This window comes from Vipera ursinii (assembly GCF_947247035.1).
Source record: "Vipera ursinii genome assembly, chromosome: 2".
Lineage (NCBI taxonomy): Eukaryota > Metazoa > Chordata > Lepidosauria > Squamata > Viperidae > Vipera > Vipera ursinii.
The window spans coordinates 206,157,762-206,181,339 of record NC_139513.1 but is presented as its reverse complement, the minus strand read 5'-3'; the positions used below and the strand labels follow the sequence as shown (position 1 = coordinate 206,181,339).

Genomic DNA, 23,578 nt, shown 5'->3' with positions numbered 1-23,578 from the left:
GGACAGGGTCCATTATTGTTGTAGGTCAAGCACTAATTTTATTCCATTGTGGCCCACAATTATTTTTAAATAATCTGATCTGCTGTTAGACAAATGTTTTTAGGGGAATATTTATTTCTGCGGTATGTGAAGTCAACTCTTAAAGTATAGTAAAAAAAAAAAAGAAAAGAAAGAAAAACTGGAAGAAAATCAGACCACGTTCCTGAATACAGGTTCCAAAATAATGAATTATGCACCATCGGCTTATGTTTTCAGTAAAAACCAATAGAAAAAAGTCTTATTCCCATTATATTCCCTACGTAAGTAGGAGCTAAACTTCATGGAAATGATAACAACTTTCTTATTATGGTTTCTAAAAATATTTCACCTTGTATATTAACAAACACACCCAATTCCCATTTATATCCATCGGCTAATGCTTATTGCTCTGGGGAAACAGAGTGAAACACTTATGTGTGCTACCTTGTGCTCCTAGAGGTAAAGTGGGATATTACTCTAATAAATGAATATTCCTATATGCTTAGTGTATTTCAAGCACATTTGAAAATAAAGCATTAGTATTACTACATGGCATTCTCTATAAATAGCATGAAGTGAGTACTGCTAAATCTGCAATAGATGTTTGAATTGCTATCAAATAACATTACTAAACCAGACACTTCTTTCTGACAAGCAACTTCAGGTGAGAAAGGGATTATCTTCCAACAATTCCTTGTAAAATGATAGTCATTTTCATTGGATAAAATGCCTTGAGAGGAGAAAACAGACTTAATGTGGGGAGGAGGCTGTGTACATATGAGCCATTTGTACAGTAAAATACCATCTGTTAGCTCAGTATAATTCTCCTTTTAAAAATAAATAAAGAAGGGTTAATTTTTATAATGTGGTGTCAAACCTCCCATGGTATTCTGCTACACTAAATGAAAGCTAAATAACAATTCTAAAAATTCAAAATGTGTGCTCCTGTATCAGGAAAAGGAGCTGAACTGTGCTGAATGAAAATTTGCAAAACTAAACTATGCAAATCAATTATGGCATGCCATCAATCAAAAAATGCCATTATTTTTTGCAGTGTGACAGCTACTTCAGGTGGCAGAGGTTGGGGGGTAGAAATAAAGGAAGTGCAGTGTGAAAATGAAATTGTAGTTAAACACAGCTTTGACCTCCTGTACCAATCCGCTTTCTCTCTCTTATGTGGGATAGGCCTATCCTGCTGCCTTTGTTACATAAGATTTGATTGCTATTCCGTTTAGCTTGTGAAGATTGCAGTAGAGGCGGAACTAGCTTGTTTCTAGGTTGCAAAATATTGGGAGACAGGTTTAGCGATATTATTAGCATTAATATTGATAATATTTTATTTTGCCTTTTAAAAATTATATTTGACCTGATCGTATTGTGGAAAATTTGGAGGGAATCCTTTTATCCCAAAACGTTTTTGTTGGTTTTTCTTTTTCCCCCTCGCTCTTTTCTGGCAAAATTGGTTCTCAGAGGCATTGGACATAATTAACATCCAGAAGCGATATTTTCCTTGTTACAAGGCAAGTTCCTCCGCTGCCCTTCTGTCAAAAATCCTCTGGGTCAAGAGGATACACCTTTGAGGAGATTTTACAGCAATCAGTGCAGTTGAGAACAGCACCGCTCAGGACTGCTTGAGGGTATAGATTTCTATTGGTAGAATCTTGAAAACTAGTGTAAAAACGAAAATCTTTAGGAAATATCCAGAATATTCTAGCACTTCCATCAACTGTTGCAACCATTCATCCATTGTAAGAATCAAAGCGGCCTTCCATTTTTGTGCGTAAATTAATCTTGCTGCTGTCAAAATATATCAAAGGTCCCATTTTTTCCCCAAGTCTTTTTTCCATTAAACCCAGAGGAAATGTTTCTGGTTTTTATCTTTATATTCACTTTGAGAATCTTCTGTATTAAGATGTGAATCCAATTTGAAAGTCATGGTTTGTTGCCAGTTGGTCACTCGACAGTTTTACACTAAGCCATACACTGTGGTTATTGAAGCAGAGTTGATGAGATCCCATCTTTTGGTAAGCTGTGAGTAAGCATAATAAAGCTTAGTGCATGGGTGTCAAACTGCCGGCCCACGGGCTGGTTGCCTTATATGGAGGCCACGCACACCCCAGCTTCGGTAATGCAAAAAAAAAAAGTCGTGATACATTGCGACGTGACACGGCGAGTTTGACACCCATGGCTTAGTGTGATTTCAGAACTCAATATTTACATGCCTTTCCTAAGAAAAATGGCTCCTGTTAACTTGTGCAAATCAGCTATTATGGAAAAATCCAAGAGCACATTAAGAGCATTTTCTGTGGGCAATTTGAACGTCCTGTGTACAACATTATGCTACTTAACATTGCTGTAAAACTAGATCCCCCATCACATGAAAATGTAATATTATACTAGCTGGATGTTGACAGCCAGATTGAGACTTTTGCTGAGATATAAATGCCCTTGGGCATGTATAGCAGTTTCTATAATCTATTCTACCTAATCATAAAAACCATGAATCACATGTTCATTTCTTTTTCACTTTTACTCAAAAAAAAGTCCCTAAGTAACCTCAGATTTTAGAACAAATGTGAAAGAGTGATAATATATCAAAGTTAAATGTGAGTAAAATGGAATAGAAGTTTAAAATAATTTAGGGTACAAGAAGCTTGCATATCCTTGAGTGGGCCAGGAGGAAAACTAGCAAGGGAAAACATCGAGAAATTAATTACTGCAGTTTTTTGGTCTGGATAACCTGTATCCTGTAAGGTTGCCCATAGAATATTACCTGTACATAACTTCAGTCAAGGCCCTGCTACCTACTCTTAAGAATTCAAGATTGTCTTCTGCATAAGGACCAATCTCAATCTGTACTATTGAGATTTTGCCAGAATATAACTGGTTTTCTTGGACTATACCAGGGGTGTCAAACTCGATTTCATTGAGGGCCGCATCAGCATTGTGGTTGCCCTCAGGGGGCCAGGTGGGTATGGCCTGGGTGGGCGTGGCCTACTGGGTGGGCGTGGCTAGAGTGCATATGGCCTACTGGGTGGGTGTGGCCAGCTCTACATCGTTTGCATCAAGGGTGCCTATGGGGGCCTGGGCAGGAGTGGGACAGATCTGAGGGTCTCTGGCAGAAGAAGGGTCTCTGGGCCAAGGCAGTGGGGTCCGTTCCCTCACTGTTTCCAGGATGGCTTCGCGGGCCGCATGAAACCACTTCACAGGCCGGATCTGGGCCCCGGGCCTTGTGTTTGACATGTCTGGACTATACGGTCATGGAACAATTTACGTGACTTATACTGATTATATCATTAGTTGTGTAATGGTATCATACGTTCGTCAAATCATGTCATCTTAAGACTATAATTGTCTGGACCAATAAATGTGCTTGGGCAACTATAGCAATTTTAAAAATACCCCTTTCATGATCATAATCATTCTAGGATCTATATTCTTTTGCACTTTTTGTTTTGTAATGACAAAATTCATCTCGGAAGAAAAGCTAACGTCTTTGATGCTGTATATATTCTACAGAGCTTCAGTTCCAGAGACTCTCTTTGAAAGGAGCTATTGTTACCATCCCTTCTTTCTCTTCCACATTAATTCTCTTGTGCATGTTTAGTTAGTTGATAAGAGTATGTATGCAACTATCCCACGTATCTACATGTTGTTTTTATTTCTTCTTCCTTTCTGCTTGCAATTCAATTAACACTGTTTAAAATTGCTGCTATGCGCGCACTGTTTCTATTAGCTCACCATTTTGTAAAATTATCCAGTCGTTCGGGGGAGGGGTTTATTGGATAGGTATAGTGAGGCAGTGGGTATAGTGAGGCAGTAGGTATAGTGAGAAGAAGGGGACGACAGAGAATGAGGTGGCTGGATGGAGTCACTGAAGCAGTAAGCCTAAATGGACTCCAGAAGATGGTAGAGGACAGGAAGGCCTGGAGGAACGTGCTCCATGGGGTCGCGATAGGTCGGACACAACTTTGCAACTAACAACAACAATGTAGTGAGGCATCATTAAAAAAATGGTGCAGAATATCGTGGTTCATACTTATTTACAGTTTTCTTTGCATATTTGCAAGGGCAGGATTGGTTGATGCTGATCAGAAGGGGATAAAATTTAAGCTTCACTCCTTTAATTGGATTCTTAAAAAGTTCCCCATATTTGCATAAAGTTCTCCCCCCCAATTCCCCACCATAAGTGCTAGAAGAGCATTAAAACACACCAAAGGTATCTAGCTATCTCTGGGAAAAAAAGGTTGGGTTAGAGTGGGGGAGTTTAGATTTGTCACATCCCATGCATGGTTGTCCCAATCTGGAAGAAGCAACCATATGTTTGTAATTAAAATAAACTTCAGAATAAAACTAGAGCAATACAAAATTGCCATATTGTCTAGTTTGCTTCTTATTGATGGTTGTTATAGGCACTATAAGGCAATTTTCAAAAATGACTGCTTTTAATTTTCTTTCATTACTTTATGTTATTTATTGCTGGGTGGGAAGACATCTTGCTGGACCTGAGAATGGCAAGAGAAACCTGTTCATAACAAGAGATTATGCTTCCTCTAACTCAGAAGACAAAGCCAATTAATTTTTTTTTAGCATTAGCAGTATTTCTACTAGTGATTGCTGCCAATAAGAGAAAAACGCAAAAATGAGGTTCAGAAGAAATCTAATAGTGATGGTAGAGAGAAAGATAAGAGGAAGGGGAACCTAACGGGGTCAAATTGGAGGCAGTAGGAAAATGAAGGAAAGATAGAAGGGAACTAATAAAACTAAGCACATTGATTTGTGCTTCTTAGATTGTAAGCCGCCCTGAGTCTTCGGAGAAGGGCGGGATATAAATGGGATTTTTTTAAAAAAAAAACAAAACTGAAGAGACGGGGAAACTCAGAAGGAAAGAAGAGGCGAGTGTGGAATTGCATTAGTATGTCATTCCAGATCCATAGTGTTTTTTCAAAGAAATACACATGCTCAGAAGAATTAGTGAGACGCACAAAGGAGAGACAAGAGGTAAGGATAGAATGAATGAATTACACAGAATATATGCCCAAAATTATCCTTTTCTGATCCATCTATCAGTACAGTTGGGAATTTTTTGAAGTATAAAACAATATCTTGTGAACAGCTTGTTGCAGTTTCATAAGCAAGGAAAAGTGGGGGTGGGTAGGGAAAGTCTTACAGTGTTTTGAGATGGCTCACATATACATATGTTGTATATAGTATGTTTAAATGTGTGTTATGTGTGTGTACACTTTGAGACCAAGCAATGCTGCCATTCCTTAATGCCTGTAGTAAGCCATTGGAATAAATCAGGGGCATTATAAAAAAAATGGAAATTATTCATGAAAAAAATTAACTGTTGAAGTATATGCAGACTTCAACTGATTCAGTGCTCTTTCTAGAACAGGGCTTTTCAACCAGTGGTATGGGTACCACCTGTGGTACATTGGCACCGGGCAGGTGGTACACAACCATCCTAGAAAAATGGTAGCGGGGAAGGGGAATGAACTGAACTGGTGGCAGCACCGCACAAGCCTGAGCGAGAGATGGCTGGAGCTGCAGGGCTGTCAGGGTTCAGCGGAAGCGCCAGGATCAGCGCTTCTTCGGGGCTGTCAGGGCTCAGTGAAAGCGCCAGGATCAGCGCCAGGCTCCAGCTGGACCTCGGCACTGATCCTGGTGCTTCTGAGCCCAGAAGAAGCGCCAATCAGCTGGAATGTTGCAGCATCTCCAGGGTCTTGTGATTTACATTCAGATGTTTGGGAACTGATTCATATTTATGATGGTCACAGTGTCCCAGGGTCATGTGAAGTGACCAAAATCTGCTGCAACCACCCAGCAGAGGGGGGGGGAAATAAAAACCAAACACCCCCCCACCCCATCCCCGCTGCCAATCCTCAACAGAAATGGTCACAACAATGGAAACCTCAGACAGGAGGAAGAGCGCCGCCAGGCAGGCAGGCAGGTGTCTCGCTCGGCTGTGGCTTGGCGGGCACTTTTTTCAGTGCCATTGTAACTTCAAACAGTCACTAAGCAAACTGTTGTAAGTTGAGGACTACCTGTACTTCATCACTTTTTTTCTTTTTTCTTTTTTTTTCTTTTTTGGTCATCAAGTTTTTGACACCTTGCTAGGCGACTGGTGGTACTCGGATGTTGCCATATCCTAAAAGTGGTACAATGGGTAAAAAGGTTGAAAAGCCGTGATCTAGAAAGTCTCAGGAACTGCACTTCAAATTCAGAAGATGAGAATCGCTAATAGAAAATTCATACAGTCCTCACCAAATTTTACTTTTCAACATTGCATTATTAAGCCATAATGTGATTTATTTGGAATTGGATTGTGTTGTAAAAAAACAAACTGCTAATAATTGTTGACATATTTAAATATTTAAAACAATCTGATTTAAAGCGTGAAACCAATTTTGATGGGAGAGAAGCATGACAGTAATACTGAGAATGTTCTGTACATACAGCCTTGACCACAAAATGATAAATGGGAAGGAACCCATTATTAGTTTAATTTTAATCTAGAGTAGATGGTGCATCCTCAGCTCATATTTTCATTTTAAAGCAATTCAAATTTATCGAGGCAAACTTTTTTTTAAAAAAAAAACCCAAACAGGTTTGCTGCTTGTTGCAGGCAATTTCTGGGTCAGTACTGAATTTGAATAGAATGCCCCCTGCTGATGGGTTTCCTGTATTTTATTAGAAAAATAGAAATTAGAAAAATAAAATTGTTGCAGCAAATGTGTAACAGCAAGCTACCAGGTACAGTCTTCACAAGCATTCCATCATATGGTTGACATTCCGAGTATGATTGATAAATCTGCTACTCCAGAGATTAAGAATCTGCATGTTCTTTCTTGCCTTTTCTTCTCTCACAAACATTTATCTCCACCTTCAGGATTTCAGCTGCATTATCCAACAGACAGAGGAACAATCCAAAAGAATTACATACGCTGCACGCATTGGTCTTCATGCATAAATGAATGACTCATCTGCCATCAAGTCAGTGTCAGCTCTAAGTGACCACATAGTTTTTCTCCATGATGTTCTGTCTCTAACCAGGTCTTTCAATTTTCCTAACGATGCACCCCATCCATCTTGCTGTTTATCATCTTCTTTTTTGCTTCTACCTTTCCTAGTGATAGAGACTTTTTCATACATAATTCTTCATACAGTATCCTAAGCCTTCATGCAGCTTCTTTGGTTTAGCTTAATACGTTGTATTAGCACACCTTGATAGTTGACAAAATATTATTTACATCTTAAACAAACCCATACAATGGTGGAACTATAAGCACATTTTAGTTTCTCATTAAAAATGCATGCAGTAATCAAGACACGGGAACTCATTCTTTAATTCAATTCAGTGGTGGGATTCAGCCGGTATGCACAGGTTCGGTAGCTAAATGTTGTTGAGTTTGGAGAACCGGCTGAACTCACATTGGTTCTGGAAGTCCATTCTAGGCCTTGGAGGCCTGCAGGAGGCCTCCTAGACCTAGAACGGCCCAATGGAAGTGCGTGTATGTCACTAACAGAAGTCCGGTCTAGGCCCCGGAGGCCTGGAGGAGGCCTCCCAGGCCTAGAATGGCCCACAGGAAGTGCGTGTATGTCACTTCTGGAAGTCTGTTCTAGGCCTCAGAGGCCAGGAGGCGGCCTCCCAGGCCTAGAACGGCCCACAGGAAGTGCGTGGATGTCACTTCCGGAAGTCCATTCTAGGCCTTGGAGGCCCAGGCCTGCATCCATGCAGAGAACCGGTTGTTCAGGTATTTGAATCCCACCACTGATTCAATTTATTATTGTAGAGCTGCATAACAAAATTCGGGATTATTGTTTTACGATAATGGTACTAGATCAGTATATAAAAGAAATATGAACCGAGTCAACATTTAGCCATACTTTTCAGAAGGCCTTTCTATATATTTGAGCTGCTTCTTATTGGATAGACTTATGAACATTACATTTTTAAATTTAATATTCACTTGAATTTGAGTCAGTGTTTTCCTCTGCATATCTACCTGGCTGCTTGCCTATCTATGTATAGGTAAAGAAGAGATAAATAACCAAATCTTAACTATTACAGAGCATTTTGTTTTTCTTATGAAGCTACATTAAAACCTTTTAAAACTTAGGGAAATATTTGGTTGGCATCAGTAATGAAAAACACACTTGCAGACCCTTGGAGGGAATTTTAGATAATCCCTGTGCATATTTAAATTATAAGTCAAATTGATCTTTGTTCCATAACAAGTATAAAGACCTTAAAAGTAGAACACTGATAATATCCTTAGATAGCATTCTCTGGTGGTTTTCCTAGAAATATTATGTAATCACATAATGAATAATAGAATAAGGTTTATTGAGCCAGTCTCAACCTTAGTCTTCAAGAATATCACATGTAATATAAAACACAACATACAGGTACTCCTCAACTTAGAAGTTGTCCCTTAGTTAACATGAGTTCTGCAGGTAAGTGTGCAATGGTGATGCTGGGTGAGGAGGAGTATGTGGGGCCCAATATTGTGGGAAGCAGACCCAAGGCCTGTGGGAATGCCAAAGGAGTTGGAAATGGAGCGTGGGGTGCCCCAGGGAGTGGGGGAGGCCTTGGGAAGTCCAGGACATGGCCTATGCTAGGCCTCCCAGGGCCGGCTCCGGTACCCCTGGGTCATCTCATACTCCGCTTAATGACTACATCAGATAGAGCAGGGATGGCGATTCTTAAGTGAGCCAGTCACATGGGCGCTTCAGTTAACAGTCGTCACGACTTTCGGCCATAATGGGCAAGCTCCATTATAGTTGCGAGTCAAGGACTACCTGTATTCAGAAGATGGATTTGCTCTTGAGCTCTTGTTTCTGAGAAGGCTTGTTTGGGTTACAGATGCAGAGGGAATTTTGTCCCTGAGTTTGTGTTTTATTTTACTTGCCATTCTTAAGCTCTGCTTTCAGGTAATCAGCAGGTGTTGCTTCATGAGGAGCCATAAGCAGTTGCCATTACATAACGTTACGTTTTAAGTAAGTGTGTTTGTGAGATTTGTTTAATACTCTACATTTATTTTTATTTTTGTTTCGACTTCTGCCATTTCATACAAAGGGCAGATGCCACACCAATCTATGTACCTTGTCATCTCTGAGAGACTAGCTGTGGGAGTAGAGTTCTTGTTGGTTTTTTTTCTTATATAAATTTCTTTTCTACAAAACTACTGTTTTGCGGTTTACTGCAAACAGTTATCCATTATCCTATCTGTCACTGTTGTTTTTAGGAGCTTGTTGATCAGAAGATCGGCAGTTTGGTGGGTCGAATCCCAAGTGCCGCGTAACAGAGTGAGCGCCTGTTACTCGTCCCAGCTTCTGCCAACCTAGCAGTTCGAAAGCACGTAAAAATGCAAGTAGAAAAATAGGGACCACTCCGGTGGGAAGGTAACAGCGTTCCGTGCGCCTTTGGCGTCTAGTCATGCCGGCCACATGACCACGGAGACGTCCTCGGACAAGCGCTGGCTCTTCGGCTTTGAAACGGAGATGAGCACCGGCCCCTAGAGTCGGAAACGACTAGCACGCAAGTGCGGAGGAACCTTTACCTTTAATCCATGGGTTGGATTATGGATTAGATGTGGGGAGCCTGATTTGGGGGGGTCAATTTCTAATTAAAAATTAGAGGTTGGGCATATGAGGGTATGTTCCTACCAAGGATATGATTACAGAAAGTGGGGGGGGGGGGAATCCTAATCCTAATCATGTAGTACAGTCATCTCTGGTTTGTTGGTATTCAATAAAGAAGGGTGCGTAGAGGCAAAGTATTCCCCTCGCATGGTAAACCTCAGTAGCTTTGAACTTTTTATTCATAGCATGCACTGATTTGAATGGTAACTGCAAACACTCTGGAAATAAGAAATAACCCCATAAAACCTGGTTGTAAGTTGACATACATAGGATTGAACAATTAGGCTCCCTTTGCTCCTACTTCTAAATGTCACTTTTAATCTTCCATTTTCAACAGAAAAGGGCACAGTCTAGGAATCCCTCATTTGCCACGCACAAGACTCGGATTAACCACTGTGAGAAAATTAAATGAAAGCCTAGCTTTCTTTAGGATATTAAATGGTTTTGATGGAGGAAAAATACACGATATTCTTCAAACAGCATTGTCGGCAAAAAAAAAAAAACTGAGAAAGCATTAATGGCCCCTGCTGCGTAATCTTCTGAAGTTCTGTAGAAGCTCATGCGAGTTTAAATAGAACCACGGATCAGTGGAGCTCAAGGACTAGCTAACATTCAGCACTTAAACTCTGGTGTTTCTTTTCTTTTTTCTTTTAATTAAAGTGAGGGGAAAAAGAACTGTGCAGGAAGATTTAAAGGATACGTTTTAAGAGAATTTTTACAGGAAATCTGGAGCCCGTCTTACGATAAAAAAAAAAAAACAGGGTGTTTTTTATTTTATTTTATTTTGTGCCTGCTAAATTCTACAGGACCAATTATTGTTTGTTTGTTTCTACTCCCCAGCATATTTTAGGAAAATCTTGCTGGAACCAAATTCCACCTCTGCCACAGACTGGACCCCAATTTGAATTTCTGCAGATGAGTATTTTTTTCTCAGATGAAATTGTTTTGTAAAACTCAAATTAGCCTAGTAAAACTGCACAGCAATAGCAATAAGACTTATATACCGCTTTACAGTGCTTTACAGCCCTCTCTAAGCGGTTTACAGAGTCAGCATGTTGCCCCCAACAATCTGGGCCCTCATTTTACTGACCTCGGAAGGATGGAAGGCTGAGTCAACCTTGAGCTGGTCAGGATCAAACTCCAGGCCGTGGGCAGAATTAGCCTGCTCTCACCACATAGCTATTGTTTAATGTCATGGTTGGAACTAGGTAGTAATAAGCTGTTTGGCAGATAGATAAAACAACTTTTATTTTAATTTACTGTGATGTCTATACACAAGTTTGTCTGGGGATGACAAAATTGATGGTCCCACAGAAGAAAACCCACATACTTTTGACCTAAGTTCAGGTATAGCTGAAGTCCTTCTTTTCAGTTCAGGTATATACAATTCAAATAATCAGATCCTGATCGGCTGGTTCAGTTCAGCTTCTATGGGTAGTTCGAGACTTATGGCCATTTGTTTAATGATAGCTTAAAATCGTGAGAGTCTCGGAAAAAAGTTGTTTATGGCTTATCCTCAAAGTTACAGCCATCACACATGATGACTTGTTTAATGTCCCAGATTGCTGGCAACTGAAATCCCAGACCCAATTGTGGTCCTAAGTCAAGAATTACCTGTAGTTTTTCCATCAAGCCTAGTTGCGCAATATAGTGAAACAGGTTGTAAGTCTAAAACAGTTGGAACTACTAAAGCCTGGTGTGATCAGTCTACATGTATGGAGAATTAAAATGGGAAGATGAACTATGTAAGTCCTGCCTCATCCAGTCTCCCTGCCTCCTCAGTTTCATGAAAGGATTATGTAAGTGAAAGTTTGTCCAAATGCAAATTGGCTTCTCATGTGATTATGTCGTTTGACAAACATCTCATCCACAGGAGCTTGATAATATGCTTCCCAGACAATGTCCTAATGCTGTATTTCTGGGGGGGGGGGGTTTAATCAAAATTGAAGGAAGTTCTAAATCAAAGCCTGATGTCTATGTTAAATTGAAGGAAGCTAGATCAATTGGAAGCTAGATCAATTCACACAAGAAATTTGCTTTTTGAAAACTTGATAAAACATACCAGGAAATAATGGTTCCATTGTGTTGGATGAGACTGTGCTCTCTCTGATTCTTCTGAATTCGTCTCTGATCCTTGATGGTTATGAAAATTCAGCTCAATTTGACTGGCTCATCACTTTCATATGACAGCTGGCCATCCTTCCGTTTAAGGCAGGGCTGTTTTTGTCTTTTCATAATCCTTTGTATAGGCTTATGAGTTGATATTTGTGTGGGAATCTAGAATGGGTTTTCTGGAGAAGCAACAATGGAGAATCTTCTCCCCATGCAGCATCTAAATATTTAGGGGAAACAACTACTACTCTTCCTGATGACTGAGCTCACCCAACATGCTACACCACATTTGGGCTTGTTGTGTTGTTCAAACAAAGGTTGCATTAACCCAGATTTTTGTCTTCACACAGTTGCCTTCAATTTTTTATTTTCCTAAGAATCAGGACAATGCCTCTCTCTCTCTTACTAGTTGTAATACTGCATTCTCTAGCTCAGGCGTAGGCAACCTTGGCTCTTTTATGACTCATGGACTTCAACTCCCAGAATTCCTGAGCCAGCCATGCTGAGGGGAAAGGGAGAGGTTTCCAAGCTGAGCCATGCCTGGCTCAGGAATTCTGGGAGTTGAAGTCCACGAGTCATAAAAGAGCCAAGGTTGCTTACCCCTGCTCTAGCTAAACTGCATATTCTTGCAGATGGTTAGACCAAAGAGCCATCTGTCTACTTTGGCACTGCTGCCAACTTGGCCTAACAGTGAAAGGAGAGGAAAGTGAGGTTGCGGTAGGCATTCAAGTGAAAAAATGTTTTTCAAGGTTGCCTTTTTTTTTTCCTTCGCAAGGAGGCAGTGTAGTTCTTTTCATCATTTTTATTTTACTGTATCCCTGGGAACTGCTGTTCTATATTGTGTTTTTGTTTTTGCTTTGCTTTGCTTTCATGTGATGCACAGCCTTTATAGTAACAGGAGGTGGAAATTTGTGTCGTTTTCATTTAAGGTAGACGTTCTCAATGCATAACAACCACATTGTGAAGGAGCAAAGAAATATCTTGTCTGCTTCTATTTTTCATGGCGTATAGCAGTTTAAAATATGATAGGAAAGGAATACATAATAAAAGGAAAGGAAAACCTCTGATTTTAGCTTGCCTCCTGAAGTAAATTACAGGTAGTCCTTGACTTATGATCCCAAAATGTCCATTGCTAAGCAAGATAGTTGTCCAGTGTATTTGCCCCAGTTGTTAAATGAATCACTGCAGTTAATGACACGGTTATTAAGTGAATCTGGCTTCCCCATTGTCAGAAGGTTGCCAAAGGTGATCACATGTCCCTGAGACACTGCAATTGTCATAAATACATGCCAGTTGTGAAGCATCCAAATTCTGATCACAGGACCAAGGGGATGCTGCAACGGTCGTAAGTGTGAAAAATGGTCATAAGTCACTTTTTCAGTTCCATTGTAACTTCCACACAGTCACTAAATGAACGGTTGTAAGTCAGGGACTACCTGTAAACAACCAATTGGGCACTGTTCATTATTTCATATTGAATGGATGGTTGGAGTTCCCATCCGCTACGTCCTGTTGCAAACATTTCAGACATTCTGTGTAAGGTGAAGGATGCAAGGGCAGAGATTGCTAGAAATCAGTTTTATTTGATCAAATGCTTTGTTCCATTTCACGTTTTAGTGAAAAACTCAGGATACACACTTTTGCCTACACCCATAAAATAACGGATGTTGTTGTCACACACCTTTGTTAGTGTGTTGATTATGAACAGTAATTTGAAAATCAACATTGATGTAGGTTAAAGTAGCATTTAGCTTTTTACAGCCATATCACACTACTCTTATCCTCAGCTTGCCATCAGCTTCTATTCCAAGGGTGTTTTTTTTAAAAGAAAACAAAAACACACAAGTAGCTTTATCACGCTATTATGAAGCCATTCCCCCCTTCTTATGTATCTGATTGTCATTTCTTGAGAGCCGTGATGGCGCAGTGGTTAGAATGCAATATTGTAGACTAATTCTGCTGCTAGCAGTTCGATCCTGACCAGCTTAAGGTTGACTCAGCCTTCCATCCTTCCAAAGTCGTTAAAATGAGGACTCAGGTTGTTTGGGGTAATATGCTGATTATGTAAACCGCTTAGAGAGGGCTGTAAAGCACTGTGAAGGGGTATATAAGTGTAAGTGCTATTAAGTGAAGAACTTTGCACTTGTCTCTGTTACCTTTCATCGTATTACCTTCGGCGTATTTTTCAGTCTTATCAAAATTGTTTTGAATTTTCAGCAACTTACTAATATATTAATCTCAACCAGCTTTTTAATCATCTACAGATTTGAGACGCATTCCTCCATTCACAGAGAAGCTGGTGTACTAATTATTTTTCCCTTCTATTTTGAACATATCTAAATATGCCCTTTTTTGTTATTCTTAGCATCCTTTGAATTTTTGGTTTCCTGATACTAGCTCTACATATCTGGGTTACCTGTTTGTGAAGTGGCCCTCTTCCCATTTCTTTCTTGTTTTTAGACCTTTGCTAAACCTTATGTGTTCCTGTATTTAGTTTCTTTAGTTGTCCTCCATTTTTTTTAAATCCTTCTTAAAATTGGCTTTTGATACCCTTGGTCAGGAAACCCACTCCTTTTTCGCATTAATTTTCTCTGCTGCGTGATCCTACGTAATATTATTCTGAGTTTGTTCAAATCTGCTTTATCAGTTCATTATTTTATTAATAAAGGTAAAGGTTTCCCCGCACATGCGTGCTAGTCGTTTCCGACTCTAGGGGCCGGTGCTCATCTCCGTTTCAAAGCCGAAGAGCCAGCGCTTGTCCGAGGACGTCTCCGTGGTCATGTGGCCGGCATGACTAGACACCAAAGGCGCACGGAACGCTGTTACCTTCCCACCGTAGTGGTCCCTATTTTTCTACTTGCATTTTTACGTGCTTTCGAACTGCTAGGTGGGCAGAAGCTGGGACGAGTAACAGGCGCTCACTCTGCTACGCGGCACTCGGGATTTGATCCACCAAACTGCCGACATTCTGATCGACAAGCTCAGTGTCCTAACCCACTGAGCCACCGCGTCCCTCCTATTTTATTAATATTCTGCCTTTATTATTAGTTTTATAAATTGTTTTTTGAAAGCATATCTTCGGCGACACAAGCATGCTATCCTTTTGCATTGTCGTTTTTCTTCAGGGTTTTGGCTTCCCCTTCTCAACTACACCTTCCACACTGAGTAGTATGTCATGCCAAAGAAAGCTCCTCTCTTGTTGTTTTCTTCTGAGGTCCCAAAGGAGAACGTCGCCAGTAAGGCAAGTTAGGGATTTCCTGTAGGGATTCTGCTTGGCAGAGTTGTATCCAAACAGATATCGGGATATTTCCTATAACTTTTCCCATGGGGATGACTTCACACCTCTTTGAGAAAGCTGGGTTTAGCTTTGGAAAGACATGAACTTATTCCTCAGTTCGGGAAGGCAATAATAGACCTCAGCAACAATAGTGCCGGGCCAGTTGCGCCTCCATTACGTTCATCCTGAGCCTCTTTATTAGCATTTCTGATCAATTCCTCTCTTCCTGTTGCTTCCTTCCTTTCTTCCTTTTTTAAAATTTATTTTATTTGCTTCTTTGTAATTCGTTTTTTTTTTCCTGAATGAGGTGGACTTTGAGTGAGCCTTGTAATTATTAATATTGCCTGCCAGAAGCTTTTTACAGACTGCATGGGGAGAAAGGAATTTCTGGGGTTCCAAGTTGGGATTAAATTCAGCGTTTTCAGCCTGATACTCTGAACTGTGTAAAGGATTTTTTGTTTTTTGTTTTAACTAATTGTGTATGCATGTTAATAATTTGTGTTGCTTTTAATTTATTACATTGCTAATAGGATCATCCTACTAGGATTGAAAGGGAGGACATAAATCAAATACATTAAACAATCAAACAAACAAACAAACAAATCCTGAAATAAGGCATAGTGCTTTTTATGGTAGTTGTGGGGGGAGGAGCTGGACTAATTTCCAAACCAAATTAGCTGGAATATTTCAAATGTTCTTCTTAGGCCTGTTTCAGTCAAAATGGGCGAGAAGGGCGGCCAACAAATTTAAAAATAAATAAATAAAACGAGAAAGATACGGAATACTGAGTACAACAGTAGGATGCAGCCCCCAGAAAGAATTAAAACCCTAAAATACGGCATATTCTGATGGAAGCTAGAGAGCTAAAAATAGGTAGTAGGTGGAGAGAGAACAGCGGAGGATTGTCAGTGTCACTGTTTTGCTTCCCTTCCTTCTGAAACTCCTTGGCTACATTACTATGCACGCTCCAGAGTAAATCTCACTAGATATTCCCCCCCCCCCCAAGGTTTCTTTTCCATCTGTATGTTACTTTCCTCAGCCTTGTGGGCTGGGGAGTGTTTATTCCAGCCCAGATTACTTAACTGATAGGGTGTTTGCCCCATTTCATTTGCATTGAGCCACACTGCTGGTAACAACTACATGCTTTGGAATAAGTCGGGGCGGTACCTCCTGTTCTTTTTTCTGAGGTGCTTTGTAGCCCCCAAAACTTCCCTGGGAGTAGAAGGGGGAGTTACTTTGCGATTTATGTAAGAAGTGCTCCGGAGGGCAGACATTCATCCCAGCGCATTCCTGCACCGATGTGGGCATTTGCTGCTGGAATGATGGCAGTGAGAATGGAGGGTGGCAACTGTCAGAGGCGTAGGTGCTGAGCAGCTGCTAATGTCTCGTTATCACCATGCTGTATTTTCAGCTTGTCATTATGGCTGGGACGGTCTTGCTTGCCTACTACTTCGAGTGCACGGACACTTTCCAGGTACATATTCAAGGCTTCTTCTGTCAAGACAGCAATTTGATGAAACCATATCCAGGAATAGAGGATGAAAGCTTCATTTCCCCTCTTGTCCTCTACTGTGTCCTGGCTGCAACCCCAACAGCAATTGTAAGTAGATTGAATATATTAAATATATACGTAAATGCATATTTTAAAGATTCTTTGACTCTTGGATTGTTGATTGCTGACTTCCCAGAGAAGAGACTTTATTCCTTTTACACCCTCATGATTTTTATCCAACTCCATAAATGTCAGTATTGTCATGAGGAGTCCATCACAACTTCAAGGCATCTTTAGGTTTGTTTTTCTTTTAAAAAAAAACAAACCTGATAAGCTTGTGTCAGACATTGGCACATTACCGTAATCCCTTTGGGTATTAATTATCCCACTAATTAATTATCTGTATGTGACTTCACAGGAAGACAAAACACCATGTTACATATTTCTCAGTTGAAGTGCAATAGCTAAATGTTTCTCGCTGGGTAAATGGCTTCACACATTTAGATCAACCACAACACTTTGCTGTAAAGGATTGGTGCTGGAGTTTATCACCATGAGTTCTCAGGGAGTTTAGTAAATAAATAAACAATGCTTTTAGTAAAAGCAAAATGAGAATCTTGCATGCTGTGCGAAGTTTCATATGCTGAAGGCAAAACTGACTGCTTCCAAAAGCATTTAAGCTGAGTAGTGCTTATGAACGAATAAAAAAAAATTGCCTTTTGCGAATCCAATGTCGGTTTCCCAACTCTTTCCAATATAATTCCCGTGGAAAATAATTAAAGGCTGCCATAAGTCCAAGAAAACTATTGATTAGGAAATAAATAAATGCCAAAAGTGGCCTGGTTGCTTTTCTTTTCATGGCAGACATTAGCTGCTTTGTGCTACAAAGCAAATAGATTCAGCCGCTGGTTTAATTTAAAACGCTGCTTCAAATAAGCTTCTCACACATGTTTGTCTAGTTTCCTTTTGTGCAACCCGGTTTGTTTTTCCTTCCCACCAGAATATATGCTATACGTGTTTGCAATTTCTTTCCTTACGGTCACTGCAAAAAGAGATTCAACAGCAGGATAATGAGCAGCATATATTAAGCACATTAACTAGATGAACGTGTCCATATAGGGTAGGCTCAGCTTAGCTTCTTATTCAGATTCACAAGTCTTAATCCAGCATCCTTTCAGGATGTACACAGCTGTGAGCAATACGATTGGCCGATAGCAAGAGTGCTACAAACATACTTTCTTCCACCCATATTTCCAGAAAGGGTGTTTTTTTTAATGACATCTGTTTTTAAAGAAACAATTAAAAATAACATTTTAAAAATGCTGAACTAACGTGCAAGTCAGATATTCAGATCACACTTGTTAAAATGTTCAAAGGTAGGAGATATCTGTTGAAGGCATTGCAAAAGAGTATTGAAAGCTAGAAGGGACAAGGTATTGTGAATTTTTAAAGGTGCATTTGCAGATACAAGTATACAGGTTTCTAGAAAGAGGGGGTCTTTTTTAAAGGAAATAATCTGAAAAGATATTTGAGGAGTGTTTACTCAAGGTATATTCAATAAGGATGTCCAGCCATATGCCCTCTATTCCAGTTCATTGCCAGGCAGCCCCTGTCAGCTATAGAAAAAGATTAAATGTTGATCGTTGTATCTCTCTGAGATTCTTCCATACGCAGTAGAAGCTTAGCTAATTAACATTCCCCGTCCCATGTAAATGTATTGAGACATACAGTATGCAGGATCCTTCAACACTGATACTAAACACACAGCCCCAGGAGATATAACTAGTTTGCGGTTAGGAAATAACAACGGGAGGTCCAATTTTCTTATCACTCTCGTGCATAAATGCAGTGCATGGAATTAATCAGCTGAACCCTTCTGCGACACCCTATATTTTATGCAACCAAAGTGTAACTATGGTGGAATTTTCCATGTGATATGGAAAATCTTCTTCACCTGGAAGGTTTATTTGAAGTTCTTTGATTCAATAGAAACCTGCGCATCTTTTACCTCTGGTTCCCACCCAGGGGTGCGAGACGATATTCCAGGGGGTGCGAAAACTTGGCTTTTCAAAATTGTAGTGCATATGCGTAATTTGCTGCTGTTACTTCAAACTTTTGTAAGGGGCGCGAGAATATAACAGAAGCGTTCTAGGGGTGAGGGGTGTAGAAAAGGCTGGGAACTGCTGGTTTACCTGCTAATTTTATATCCAGTGGTTGAAGCCACGTTAATGATATATTAGCAATTGATGGTCACGTGGCTGAAGGTGAAAGCCAGATTGTGCTTCTCTTCTGCTCTGCACTCCAGGACAAGTGGACATCATGAACTTATTAATATATATGGCAAGCGCAGTCAAAGTAGCTTGTGTACACCTATTACTTTTCTGACTGGGAGACAGGCCAATGCTTAATGACTGGCCCAAAGTTATCCAATGTTTTTCTGTTGCTGGGGATGGACTAGAATCTGGGTCTCCCTGATGCAATACAACACTAATAGTGGCTACACTATTTGCACAGGTTCGCCTGGTGCGCAGTTGCGCCCCTTTTTGGACCGAGATGCCCTATGCACGGTCACCCACACCCTTGTCACCTCTCACCTGGATTACTGTAATGCTCTCTACATGGGGCTACCCTTGAAGTGCACCCGGAGGCTTCAGCTGGTGCAAAATGCGGCCGCACGGGTGCTTATAGGAGGATCTCGATACTCCCATGTTACACCACTCCTGCGCGAGCTGCATTGGCTTCTGGTTGCCCTCCAGGTGTGATTCAAGGTGCTGGTAATTACCTTTAAAGCCCTACATGGCTTAGGCCTGGGGTACTTGCGAGACCACCTGCTGCCATTGTCAACCTCCCAACGCCCGGTTCGCTCCCACAGAGTCGGCCTCCTCAGGGTTCCGTCGGCTAGGCAATGCCGGATGGTGACCCCCAGAGGGAGACCCTTCTCTGCAGGCGTGCCAACCCTCTGGAATGAGCTGCCTCCGGAGCTGCGGACAGCCCCTGACCTTCGGTCCTTCCGCCGTGACCTGAAGACATAGATGTTCCAACAAGCGGGCCTGGACTGACTATGGTTTTAAATTTGGCTTTTATTGGGTTAAATTGTCATTTATTTATTATACTCATTGTTTAATTCCTTTTTAAATTTTGTACTTTATGTTTTTTAATTTTTATTGTGAGCCGCCCTGAGTCCTTGGGGAGAAGGGCGGCATATAAATTTAATAAATCTAATCTAAATCTAATCTAATCTACACTGCACTAGTCTCCTGGATAAACTTACTTATCAACAAAAAAAAATCTTAATGTCACTGCTTCAATCAAACTGGTAGATTGTTATAGCTCTAGCAATACCAGCAGCAGTTGTGTTTCTTGAAAATAAGTGCCCAAACTTTATTGAACTGGCAGAGATTCAAAGGGGGAAGAAAGCATTACATGAGGGATATGTCCTGCTTGCCAGCTAAAAATTTGTATATAATTAGGAAAGCTAAATTTGGTGTCGTGGTTCAAATGTCGGACTAAAAAGTGGGACCAATCTGCCCTTAAGCATGGAAGCTCACTGGGTGACTTTGCTAGTTCTTTTTCAGCCTAGCAGATTTGTTGTGGGCAAAAATTGTTGAAGAGAGAGAGCTGTCATTCTCATGAATGAAAGGCAAGATATAACCTAAATAAATAGTAGCCAATAGAATCTGAGAAAGCAGCAGTTAGGAATTGATGGTGCACCTGATTGGAAGGAGGAGCAATTACTAGAAGAGAAGAGACAGCACAGAAGACAAAGTAGACAATCCATTAAAGACGGAATCTAGCTAAATGTAACCATTCCTATAGGTCAGTGCTGGCGAACCTTTTAGAGACCGAGTGCCCAAACTGCAACCCAAAACCCACTTATGTATCATCAGGTGCCGGGTGGGTGTGGCCCGTTGGGGGTGTGTGGCCAATTGGGTGGGCGTGGCCAATTGGGTGGGCGTGGCTGCGGTGGTAACGGCAGACTGGGTGGGACTAAAAAGTTCAGTCAATCAATTCCAACTTTGCGAGATTTTTTCCCCGCGAGAAGTTGAAATTGATTGAACTTTTTTTTTGCACATGGCGTTGGAGGCCTAAAGCGAAAAGGTTTTATAAAATGCAGCTGAAGGCCTAGGACTGGGGCGACGGTGCACATGCCCACAGAGAGGGCTCTGTGTGCCACCTGTGGCACGTGTGCCATAAGTTTGCCACCACAGCTATAGATGTTTATTTGGAAGTGGGTTTCTTTGAGACTTCCTGTGGTACATCTCATTACATTATCATTATCATTATGCCTCCTTAAGTAACACCAGCTGCCTGCAATTAGTGCAGGTTCGCATCCCACCAGGCTCAAGGTTGACTCAGCCTTCCATCCTTCCGAGGTAGGTAAAATGAGGACCCAGATTGTTGGGGGCAATTAAGCTGACTTTGTAATAATGCCGCTTGGGGTGTGTATGAAAGCCCTAATAAGCAGGCATATACATAGAATGAAGGCTACTGCTAAGTTTGTAAGCCGCCCTGAGTCTTCGGAGAAGGGCGGGATATAAATGGAATTAAAATAAATAAATAAACAAATTATCAGTATCATTTTTATGACTGTCATTACTCTGTTGCTTTGCATCAACACTGAAAGCTTCTGCACCCAAGACAAATTCCTTGTGTGTCTAATCATACCTGGCCAAATAAAGTATTCTATTCTATTGTTTGGAAACTTTAGCAACAAACTACCCAGCAGCATCACTGTATGTCTAGAAATCACATAAAAGTTGGTTGGGTTCTGTCTTTGTCAAGCCTCCAGTTGCAGGTAGCACAAATGGGAGAATTTTATTTCTGTGTCTGCCTTAAAGGTACTCTACTTGTAGTTAATTTCTTTCCGGTTGGAAAAAGAAAATCAGATATCTTTATAAAGAGTCTTGTGTGCCTGCCCCATTATTCCACTGATAAGCACTCAGATGAATAATAGTAAAGATGTTGAAGAGAATGGGAAATAATAAGAGAGGAGGAAGCAGAGCTTTTAAAAAAACAACTAGGAAAATAAGGAGGCGAAGATACAAAAAACTCTGCTGGTAGAAATGTAGCCAAGAGGGAGAAGTAGCAATGAAAACAGAAATACACTCTTCCAAAAAGAGCACCACGAGGATTTTTTTTTTGTCCACAATGTATGTTTATTGCATAATGAATTTGATAGCCTTTATATTCTACAAGGCTTATTTATTGCCATTTTTTGCTTTTAATATAGCTGTTCCATATTCCGTTTTCTATTCTGTAGTTCTTCTAGCAGCACACAAATTTTTAAAAAAGGAAATGGTGGATTAATTACTTTTTTAAAAATAAAGAAGTATAACATTTTCCTCTATTAATTTGTAATTGGGTTCTGTTCCTATACTGATTGTACTAATAACAAAAAAATAAATACATCTTTTAAAGAATAAAATTGTGTTACTCCCAACCGAGGGTGATTAGTAAAATATAAAATAAATTTAGTTCATATGAATGGAAAATCATCAGGCATATACCTCCCCTTACTTTAGCAAGTGAGGATTGAAAAAGTCTCATTTGTTTTGGATGCAATTTTTTTTAACTTATTTTTAAATTTAAGCTTTTTGACATTTAACTAAATAACCTGTGTCCTCATTGGGTCATCATTTCAGAGATATTTCCTTATCAGATTCCTCAGTGCTTTTAACAGTGGCACAGCTTCTATTGCAGGGGTCTTCAAACTTGGCCCTTTTATGATTTGTGGACTTCAACTCCCAGAATTCCTCAGCCAGGCATGCTGGCTGAGGAATTCTGGGAATTGAAGTCCACAAGTCATAAAAGGGCCAAGTTTGAAGACCCCTGTTCTATTGTATTGCCTTCACTTGGAAAAGTCAGGATATATTCAGAGATGGATCAGCCTTGAAAGTAGCCCACGTTGAACTGTGTCAAACACCAGCTCAGGAAATGTTTCATGCCATTTTGTATCATGTCATAAAATGCTTTATGATAATGTTTTATGTCATAAAGTGTTTTATAAGTTTTGCCAAATTTCAGTTCCAAGGGAGTCATGGGTCCCGGCTTTTGGATGTATTCCGTATGTTAGCCCATTTGAGGTAACTTGATTCACGTTTTGCCTATCGTGCGCTATTCCACCCAATTAAAAGTTACAAGATTCAGAGTTTTAGTAATATATAGAAGATAATCTTTGGAAAATTAAGGACTCAGGTCTGTTACTTCAGATGTAAGCCAGTGAAATGTAGTAAGTGGTTAATTAATCTCTTCATCCAGAGATGGTCATCCAGAATTGGTGAAAATTCAATTTATTTGACCTCTCTACTACTCCCACTAAATTGTCCCCTATTAGTGCTCTGTTCTCTGCTGTCATAGCCAAGTTAAGTTAAGGAATGGGGCGGGACGGATTAACATCCCTTTCCAGAGAGTGGTTTCCGGTTATCGAGAGGAGTTCAGCAGTGACCAATACATTTGTCTTTGTGATTCTCAGCATTCCCGTTTCCCCTTCCCTTTTACAGATTTTTATTGGAGAGATATCTATGTATTTCATCAAGTCCACTAGAGAAAGCTTAACTATCCAAGAGAAAACCATTTTGACAGGAGAATGCTGTTACCTGAATCCACTACTTCGGAGAATCATTCGATTTATAGGTAAGCATAATGAACACATTGGCAGAAAAAAAAAAACAGAAAAGCAATTTCATATGTTTCTATGCACAAACCTCCCATGTAAGGATCCCCAGGAACGCAGGAAGTGTGTGTGTGTGGGGTGGGGGAAGATGTGTGTGAGAAAGAATTTGCTAGCTCCAATTTTTAGACAGGACTTTTTTTGGCATTTTTCTGGCACAATATTTCACACCTAACGAATCACCTTTCATAAAGCTTAGTGATATAGAAGGCCTTGTACAGTTTGATTGATATCCAGAGACAGATTATTTCAAGACAGGAGACGCCTGTGACAAAAGAAGGGCAAAACTATTTTTTTTTTCCTTTCAGAAATAAAAAATAAAATTCATTATGGGAGGCCAAGTACTAACCTGCCATTCTGA

The 23,578-nt window shown here is 40.3% G+C and overlaps 1 protein-coding gene across 1 annotated transcript in view; it reads left to right on the top strand.

The window, feature by feature from the left end:
- Positions 1-23,578, top strand: part of PLPPR1 (phospholipid phosphatase related 1) — a gene marked incomplete at both ends in the record, with an annotated part of 62,834 nt that overhangs the window by 17,595 nt on the left and 21,661 nt on the right. Inside the window, 2 exons of the mRNA XM_083354521.1 lie at positions 16,467-16,655; positions 23,048-23,180. Coding sequence (XP_083210647.1) covers positions 16,467-16,655; positions 23,048-23,180 — 322 coding nt within the window. The remainder of the gene's footprint in view (positions 1-16,466; positions 16,656-23,047; positions 23,181-23,578) is intronic.